We start from the raw sequence: 9,704 nt of genomic DNA, 5'->3' as shown, positions 1-9,704 counted from the left end.
TTGCTCCATGGACATCGGATCTAGGTGTCAGAGCCATGGAGCTCAAGTGCCATCACTCTCCTCCTTTCCATGGGTGCTGCATCCCGTGCTGGATTTGGATGGAGGAAGGGGTACGCTGTTGCTTGATAGCGCACCAATTGGTGAGGTGGGTGGTGGGGTAGAGGAGAAATCAATGTTGTAGTAGGGAGGAGTCGTACTTACGCCTTGAGGAGTGGTGGTTGTTGCCTGATCGGCTGGGTGGAGAACAAATACCAATGCCATGCTTTTGTACATCCAAACAAGAATTGAATTGCGCAGCTTTCTAGATTCCAAAAGCTAGTTTAAGTGTCATCCAAACAATATAATTTGAATTGTTGCTTTTTTAAAAACCATGACTGATTTGGTATTAAACCCAATGCAACTCCATACACTCCCATGTGTTTTTGATTGGAGAGCCGAGCTCATCTCAGCTGTTGTCGGCCTCTGTCTGGTCCAGAACTTTTTTTATTTTTATATTTTTTATTTTAGTATTTTGCAAAAATATATAGTCGGATGAAAAAATTGCAAAACAAGGCTATTGTCGCCGGCTGGGCCTCACCGCTAGCCCAGCCGGCGACAAGGGGTATACCTCTCCGTATCACACTTTCAAAAAATCATAACTAATTCATATCAACTTGGATGGAGATAAATTTTATATAAAACTTGTAGATCTCGACGAGATCTACAACTTTGTAGTTAAAACTTTTTTCATTTGATGTCATATTGGTGCTCAAATAATCGACACAAGTTTCAGATCTAAAATTCAATTTTTAGATCTGAAACTTCTGTCGATTATTTCAGCAAATAAATGGCTCCAAATGAAAACAGTTTGAACTACGAAGTTGTAAATCTCGTCGAGGGATAGAATTTTTATATAAAGATTATTTCTATCTGAGCTCGTATGATATAGTTATCATTTTTTAGAAGTGTGCTGCCCAATTTCAGATCTAAAAATTGAATTTTAAATCTGAAACTTGTATCGATTATTTGAGCACCAATATGACATCAAATGAAAAACGTTTTAACTACGCGTCAAGATATACAAGTTTTATATAAAATTTATCTGCATCCGAGTTAATATGAATTAGTTATGATTTTTTAAAAGTACGGTGCAAAGGGGTGTACCCCTTGTCGCCCAGCTGGCGGTAAGCCCTTCCACCGGCCCAACCGCCCCTTACCGCCGCCTGGGCTGGCGGAAGGACCTTGTCACCAACCGGCGATAATAGCCTAGTTTTACGTTTTTTTCATCTGACTATATATTTTTGCAAAATGCTAAAATAAAAAATATAAAAAGAAAAAAAGTTCGTCTGGTCCACTCGCCACACGAACCTTGGTATAACAGTAGAACCAGAGGTCCATCTACGTACATTCGGCCCAAGCCCACCAAGAACCTTCATTGTCCACTAACACCCCTCCGCCAGGCGCCACCGCGACAGCGCCTCGCGCCCTCGCCGCGGTGCCGCCGCCTCCTCCTTCCACTCGGACCCTCCTCCTTCCCTTCCTAGCGCAGGACGCCGGCTCTGAGGCCCAGGGGCTAGGGCAAGGACGCCGGCTCCCGCAGTCGCCCGGTGGCTATTCCGACCTTGCCAGCTCGCCTCCTTCCAACGACGGTACTCCACCACTCCCCTTCAATTCCTACCTTTCTTGAATGCTTGATTTGTAGTTCGTGGTATTAAATCTTCTGTCCATGCATTATAATCATCTGTACCTAATGATTAGTGTTGAATCGTTTGCAATTGATGTTCAAGTATTTGTTTGCAACTATTAAAATGAATTATTCTCTGTTATATTTTCTGTTTTCTTGGAACATTTGTTTTCTGAAGCTAGAATAATTTCCTCCTTAACTTATAATATTTTTATTGTTTCATAAAAGTTTCGTTCTAAGTGAAAAGGTGGAATTGATACTGATGGCTTAGTATTTGGATTTTGTTCCTTTTTGCTTCAGGGTTGAAAGTATGTCAAAGCGAAGAGGTGATTACTCATCTAGCTCAAATGAGAAGCAGAAAGCTAACAAAAGTCATGGTATGATAAGTGTGTTGTTGTTTCACCCTTTTATTTCATGTATTTACACAACTCTGTTATATCACAACGGCCTCTCCTTTACTAGGAAATTTTGATCTGGATGATTCATCTCACAAGGAATTTGACAGCCTTGATGCCGAGGTAGAACTGCATACAGAAGTTGTGCAAAAATTATCTGAAAGTGTTGTCTCACTGTCATTCATTGGTAATAATACAAACTGGCTTCCTATATTTGCATTTGATCATCAGTTTTAACTTTCTATAATAATGATCATTTCCAAAACTGAAATTAAAATCTTGTGCAGGAAAAAATGAACATTATCAATACACAGGCCTTGTTATCAAAAGTAACAAATACTCTAGTTGTTTTTTGACTTCAGCAACTGCGATTAGATGTAAGCAAGGTGGCAGAAACCGTAATATGGATCTGTTGGTTGGTGCTCCCAATTTTTCTGTACTGCATTGCTAGCCTGTTTAAGGTATTGGTGATAATTCTGTAACCTGTTGTCTTGGTTTATCATTGCAGATTCATGTGAACCTTCCAGATGGGCAAATGATGAGGGGGTACTTGATGACAATTCATTTTGACTACAATATTGCTGTTATCGGCTTGGGCCCTGTCCATGTTTTTAAAGAAGCAAGTCTGGATCAGCCCGGGGAAGTTGGATATATTAACACTGTAACAGCTATATGTTGCAACAGTACAGGAAAAATAACGTCCTTAACTGGGGTAGTGACTAAGAAATCAAGTGAACATAAGTCAAGAGTCAAGACGGATGCTGTTGCACTGTCTATGAGTATTGCTGCAAGCTGGGCTGTTTGAGGGACTGAACATGGTTCTGGCACCTGTTTTCTCCCCTTAGTAATTCTTCTTACATGCAGTATTCGGAGCATTGTTTTCGCTGAAACCTGTTGGGTGGTGAGTCGGGCCCATAATCCCCTAAACAGTTTAGCATTCAAGTTTGATTAGACTGTCGTGTTGGATTCTAGTGAAAATGGTACCAGTGTTTACTGGCTTTATCGGTAATCTCGTGAGAAAGAAAATATGTAGAACTGTATCATTTTTTTTTAGAATTAGAACTGTATCATTTTGCCTAGCTTAGATATGTTCCATGATCTATTTTCCTTTGGAAACAGTACCTTTGTGGTGGGGCAAGCATCCTGCTGCAGGGCTAGTATCAAGCAAGGAAGTGATAACCAAATTGAAAGAAGCACGAGTGAGATATGTAAATCTTCAACTCTTGTTGTTCTTAATTCAGAAGGTGAGAATAGTAGTTACTCGTGTAGACTGCTAATGTGTACTGTTGTGAAATTCACTTTTATTAAGTTTAATTTAATGAACGTTTGTAGATTCTTCACCAGTGGCGCAAGGTGCGTTTCGTGGTGCCCTCTGTCCATAAACGTATTCTGTATTTTAACTTATACATAGACCAAGAAGACATTCAAATGATTAAACCACCCTCAGTTATTATCTCTTTATGCAATATGTATACATGTGAACAAAAGTAAAAAGGTGGATAAGTATTAGTGATTAAGAGTTTAAGAAATAATGTTTTGCAGTATGGAATACCAAAACTATTAAAAAATACCAGTACTTATATTGCTATAGTAACAAATATCGTATGTGCCAACTGCCCACTATGTTGACAAGCTGTATGAGAATGTACTTATTAAGCTTATGTCTCCCCTCACCATCAAAAAGAAAAAGGTAGAGGAAGTGACAAGAGCCCAGAAACGAATCAGAAGTCTTCTGTATCCTCTACAAGTGATTCAGAAAGCGAATCATCACAAGGTGAATCAAAGCTGGGTCACTTCTGATGCTGTTAGATTATCATTGCTGATATCGTGTTCTACTGTTATTGAGTATTACTAATACATGGTCATTACTGATTGACCTTGTTGCACCAGACACCAGTGAATTATCGAATTCACCCTTGCCGGATAATGGTGAGTAATTTGCCTTCAGTTTTGCAAGCCATTAGTTAACCATAGTCATTAATCACTTCACCTTGTTGCACCAGAATTCATGAAGGCTTTTACTAACGATCTACTATCCCGTGGTTATCCCCTGCCAAAAATGCTTGAAGGTGAGTTATTGCTTTTGCTTCTGCTGACCGTTCTTCTGTTGCACATTTTTAGTCTTTTCTAGCACACTCAATTGTTGTTCTATGATTCTTCAACCAGGAGGCATGGAGTTGCGTAAAAATTTTGAGGAGGAATTTGCGGGAGACATATGGAACAGGCTCACAAAAAAAGTTGCTTTAGACACATCTTTAAGTGTTGTCTCACTTGCTTCATTCCGTGGTGATTTTGCTGTTATAAGATCATATTACTTTCCCATATTTACTTCTTTTATTTTAATTTCAATACCATGATTGCAACAATGATCTTTGTAGGAGAAACTAGGTTTTTTGCTTGCACTGGTGTACTTATAGGCCGCCACAAATCCATCACAAGAATCCTGACATCAGCGAGTTTGGTTAGATTTGCTAATAAAAACGAGATTGATGGCAGCTTGAAGGTTTGTACTGCAAATCATTCTATACCCCTGCTTGTTTATTTCATATTTTAATTCTAACTTTGTCATTCATTGCAGATTCGTGTGTTACTTCCAAATAAGAAACATGCCACAGGGAAACTGCAGCATCATAATTTACATTATAATATTGCTGTTGTCAGCATCAGGAATTTCCATTGTCGTCGAATAGCAAAACTCCACATTGAGAAGCCAGTTTATCCTCTCAATGATAATCAGGTAGTAGCTATAGGGCGTACCTTTGATACAGGAAAACTCATGGCAACAAGTGGGGTGCTGACTGACAATTCAAGCAATCTTGTCAGCGAAGAACATGGAATCTGTACTTGTAAGATCACCAAGGTACACTGCATTGGTTTCTCTTGTGGTGGAATTAGTTGTTGCATCTAGAATTTGAGTAATTTAATACATTACATCTTTATTGCACTAAAAATGTCATCCTCACGTGTGTTAATTTCTATTCTTTTTGTTTAAGGCTGGGATTGGAGGCCCCCTTATTGATTTTTGTGGGAATTTCATTGGCATGAACTTCTATGATGCGAAAAGAACTCCTTATCTACCAAGACATATAATTCTGGAGCAATTGAAGGACTTTGATAGAAAAGGGTATGCCTTTCATTTATGTAGTTTTTCTTGTGGTATATTCATGTACATAATATTATGGTTTAAGGGAATTGCGCTAGTGCACTATACTTATCGACGACTTGTGACCGTTCCCATATTTTCTACTTGAATTTTTGGCATTAGTACCATGAACTGGAAATCGTTTTCTAGGTCAGTTTGGCTGTTCTATCTTGGTTGTTATTACTTAGTTTGATGCTCATGTGCAATGTCAAGCATTTTCTTCAATATACCACTCAGTGCTGTTTGCACATAAAGCATTTGATTTGAAGTGATGTTGCATGATTTCGATCCTCTTCATAAAGGGGGTTTGTTGATATCCATAGTCTTGCTGTAAATTCTCCCAAGCCTATGATGTTGGCTTAATAACTGAGCATCTTCAGCCACATTAGCCATATCCTTCTAGTTAAGTTGAAATGCTAAGCTGCTTCATTGAGTGACCAAATCTATATGTTTTGGTTAAGCAAGTATCTGAATTATTTGATGGCAACTATTTTTTGTTTATTCGTAGGTCTGCTGCTGCTAAGATTAACGAAGACGGTGATCCAAATAGGTAGGTATTATTTGACAAGTCAATACCATTTTCTTGGTTTGTTTCACACAAATAATTCAGTGATTTTCATTAATACATTTTATTCGACATCAGATTTTCTGTGCCTGGGCCATATTGGTGGTATCCTTCCCTTGCCCCGCGCTTTATTTATGAACGCAGGAGAAAGCATTGAATTATCATCGATGCACAAGTCCTGATCCTCCTTGAGCTGGTTGTCAGGGTCCTAGCGTGGAGTATTGAATTGCTTGTTAAACTTCAACTCCCTTGTGAAAGATGTAACATGGTTCGACCTCTACCATATTTCAACTGGCCTGCGTGAATTGCATGTGACATACATCCTGAGTCAGCACATACTTTCTGGGAAAGGGATGCGACCTGAATGTTTTTGTCCTGTGGTTATCATATGAGGACTTCAATCGCCTTATTTGTGGTTCTATTATTAGTTCGTTTGTCAGTAAATATAAATCTGAGAATGGCGTGAGAACCCACTACTGGTGGTAGTCCTAATTGATTGATTCTGAGAACTCTGAAAAAGATTATTTATGCCTTGTGTTTGTTACTGTATGCACAATATTCGCTGATCATTTTTTTAATGATGCCGTGAAATAGATTGGTCGTACAAGACCACGTTTGTTTCCACGTGCAATTTTTCTCTCTCACCATTTCCGGGCTAATCGCGCTCTCAGACCCTCACATCCCCAGCCCGCCCCTCTCGCTCCGTAGTCCCAGCATGGGACGGACGTTGGGGAGGCTGCGGGGGACGGCATGGTGCCAAATTAGCACTCTTTAATGAAAACTATATCATATAACATTAGTTTTGAAAGACACCATAATCCCGTGAACATCATATAATAAAGTACAAGATTGGTAAAATCGTAAACAAGATATCATTGGTTTAATAAGTGGATTAGAAATAGTACCCAATGGTTTCTCCAACTACAAACAATTTTATTTAACCTTAGACACTTTCAGCTTGTGCACGGTCTATCACCACGTCAACAGCAGCAAATCTAGCAGAGATAGTTTCTACCAAAGTTTACTTTTTTTATGAACGAACAACACTCGACGAGTGCGTTTCTATTGATATGGCTCGAGAACCAGGCAACAAAAAAGAAAAAAGCACAAAAACAACACCGGCGGGCTGGATTGGGACATCAATACGCGCCGAACTCAACTCAACTCAAACAACTTAGGCCGGACGGATTGGGACATCGACGCAAGCCTCACAACTCATCTCCACAAGACAACTCTGCCCGGTCGGATTGGGACATCAACATGAGCCTCCATAACTCTACCCCCGGCAGGTTGGATTGGGTCATCAACGCACGCTGAACTAAACACTCCTCCAAAACTTAGGTTGGTCGAGTGGGGGTAGAGACACCACCTACACACCACAAACCCACTGCTCAAGAACCAATAGCAGCACTGTCGCTCGGACACAAGGCCCTCAGAGGAAACCCATCGTCACCGCCAACGCCATCGGTAACGACGATGTCCCGCGCCGAGCTAGCAACTACCATGCAGAGTTAGTCGTTGTGGTCCGCTGCAAGCCGTGTAACTGCCATGTATTGGGTCCGCTTGCGCCTCCTTGCGAAGATGGCCTACACCGGACTAACACCCGCAAAAACAGGGCTAGTCGCCATAGGTTGCTGCAAGCCATTGAATCGACACAAGAACAATTGCATCTGGATATCAACTTTTAACTGCGTGTACCGAGCTCAGGATGAAAAATGAAGTACCAAGCAACCCAATCACCTCGTCGAAGGAACAGAACGCCGAATGGGGGCTCTAGCATCCAACAGAGGATCACCACCTCGCACTGAAGCAGTCACTGCTCTGCGGAACCGCCCAATGCCTCAACACCCAGATCCCTTTAGGGAAGCAAATCTGACGGCCACCTCCTACCATGCCAGCCTCATGCCAACTTCGTGGTCACCACTGGTGCACGGCCCCTCCAAACCATCGCCCTCAAACGCCAAGGAGAAGTCTTGCCCTATGGACACTGCACCAACATCCACTGCATGGTCGCCAACCACCACCATGGACATTCGCACCCCCGAGTCTGCAACTAGGTCTCCATCCACTTCGCCGCAAGACCCAAAACCACCATAGCAAAAGCAAAGCACCGACATAGCCGCCACCAAACATGACCGGTCACCACCAAGCAAAACAAAGAATCAATCGGCGCACCACCCACCGCTGTCAATACCGAGCAAAAAGTTTACTGAAATGATGCTCTTTTGTGAGTCACCTAATTGATGTTCACAAGTAAGCAATATTCATGACTGTCATAAATAATCCTTTTCTTTAGGTAGTCACAAATAAATTCTTTGGCATTGTTGCCAAAGCATAAATGTTGGGAGCGTGAATTCATTCACAACGTGAAGTAGGGCCTGCGCTTTAGAAAAAAAAAATATCTTCACTCCACTAACTCCATATTTTTCTACTTTGCAAATGGCACATCCTTGTCCATATTTATTACAACTTTCGTTTTTCCTCTTGACATAAGAAATAATCCCGACTCCAATTAATCCTTCCTCTTTGTACTTCCAAATCAGCAAGCACATGCCTTGCAAGTGGATGTTCATCTCTCGTGCAAGGCCGGGTGTGCATCTAAGTAGTTTGGTTCCCAGATTTTGCATCCCTCCAGAGCTCATCTACATGTCTGCTGAATGGGACATGTTTTAGATTTGAAGCAAAAATCACATTAATCAAGCTTCACTTATGGAAAAGGGCTTATCATTTAAGAATATAATAAATCAAACTGATGATTATAGCTTCCAAACATAACTGTTTGGTAGACAAATTAGTAGCACGAAAGATCGCAAACAGATTTAGAGTTTGGAGCACGATCAGTAGACTGCTGAAGAAACATAGATACAAGCAGGATTTTGCAGTTGGAAAAATATAAAATGATTCAAAACAATGTACTCTATGGTCATTTATCCTTAAAAAACAACCATTATCTTCATACAATTGTCAGGGTTAAAAAACCATTCTGGTATATAAGCCACCTTAACAACATAAGTCCCCTGGAACAAGCATTGATAAGCATGTACCTTATCAATCTTTGATTATTCTTTTGTGCTTTCACAGAAAAATAGGTACTCGATACAAATTTCAACATTTAACAAGTAACATCTTATCTCCTAGCCCGGTAGGTACTCCCAAATACAATTTTGACTTCAACAAGTAACATCATATCTCCCATATCTCCTACCAATTAATGCAAGGATGGACATATACTATTAATACCAATATTCACCTAATTGTTAAGAGATTAAATGGTATGGGAAATTCAGCAACTGATCATGGCAAAATTGTTTATTTACCAAAGTATTAGAATCCTGGATTCATAACTCTCCCATGCAGACATTTGTAAAATTAGTATTTGTTACCAGACAGCCAGGCATTCTCTAGTATATTTATCCATCAACATATAGCCTATAAGCCATTGTTCCTTATAAACACAACAAAGCAAATGAGCACAGCTCAGGCCTCAAGAGCAACTAATCAAGTTCCAACATCACTGCAAATATCATACTGAAACATCTTTGGTCCAAGAAAGAACTCATGTACATCTCACAAAATAGCAAAAGTTCAATTACCGAGAGCCCTCGGCAATTATGTTGCCCGTTAGATGGGAAAAATAAATATGATCAATAATTACTGAGTTTAGCATAGTAAATAAAAAAAGAATTTCGCAAACCATTTATAACACTTTGAACTTACCCGTTTACCTTTACCTTCACATGAGCATAAAAAAATTAGCAAAATCAAAATACGTCTCAGGTGTTCAGCATTCTATAATACAGAACAATATCAGGAATCACGCAAAGGTATCTCATCTCCAAGAAACAAGAATAGTGCAATTTCTATTCAATAGTATAGATATGGCTATGCTGCTTTAAAAACAAGAATAGTGCAATTTTCTATTCAATATTATAGATATGG

At 40.0% G+C, this 9,704-nt stretch overlaps 1 protein-coding gene across 3 annotated transcripts; it reads left to right on the top strand.

Annotated features, from left to right (window-relative positions):
* Positions 1-1,429: 1,429 nt before the first annotated feature.
* On the top strand, positions 1,430-6,293 carry LOC117840847 (uncharacterized). Of its 3 annotated transcripts, XM_034721381.2 has the most exons (16): positions 1,431-1,628; positions 1,964-2,040; positions 2,126-2,245; positions 2,346-2,473; positions 2,567-2,604; positions 3,178-3,302; positions 3,391-3,411; positions 3,743-3,832; positions 3,949-3,987; positions 4,062-4,127; positions 4,225-4,344; positions 4,437-4,561; positions 4,637-4,918; positions 5,052-5,182; positions 5,709-5,750; positions 5,844-6,293. In XM_034721381.2, exons 2-16 carry the CDS (start codon positions 1,974-1,976, stop codon positions 5,920-5,922), a joined length of 1,473 nt encoding a protein of 490 aa, XP_034577272.1. In that variant the 5' UTR covers positions 1,431-1,628; positions 1,964-1,973; the 3' UTR covers positions 5,923-6,293. The 3 variants fall into 3 exon arrangements, with proteins under 3 accessions (XP_034577273.1, XP_034577272.1, XP_034577274.1); XM_034721382.2 differs by lacking the exon at positions 3,391-3,411 and having other exon boundaries at positions 1,430-1,628; XM_034721383.2 differs by lacking the exon at positions 2,346-2,473 and having other exon boundaries at positions 1,435-1,628; positions 2,126-2,181.
* The last annotated feature ends 3,411 nt before the right edge of the window (positions 6,294-9,704 follow it).

Source organism: Setaria viridis, chromosome 9 (assembly GCF_005286985.2).
Source record: "Setaria viridis chromosome 9, Setaria_viridis_v4.0, whole genome shotgun sequence".
NCBI classification, from domain to species: Eukaryota; Viridiplantae; Streptophyta; class Magnoliopsida; order Poales; family Poaceae; genus Setaria; species Setaria viridis.
Note: the sequence above shows the minus strand (reverse complement) of the source record. Positions and strands in the feature narration are given on the sequence as shown.

Bases quoted from the DNA above. Each gene is read 5' to 3' on its own strand.
- LOC117840847 (XM_034721381.2), top strand. From the start codon at position 1,974: ATGTCAAAGCGAAGAGGTGATTACTCATCTAGCTCAAATGAGAAGCAG. The intron at 4,562-4,636 runs GTTTGTACTGCA...CATTCATTGCAG, and splicing joins AGATTGATGGCAGCTTGAAG to ATTCGTGTGTTACTTCCAAA. The intron at 5,183-5,708 runs GTATGCCTTTCA...GTTTATTCGTAG, and splicing joins AAGGACTTTGATAGAAAAGG to GTCTGCTGCTGCTAAGATTA.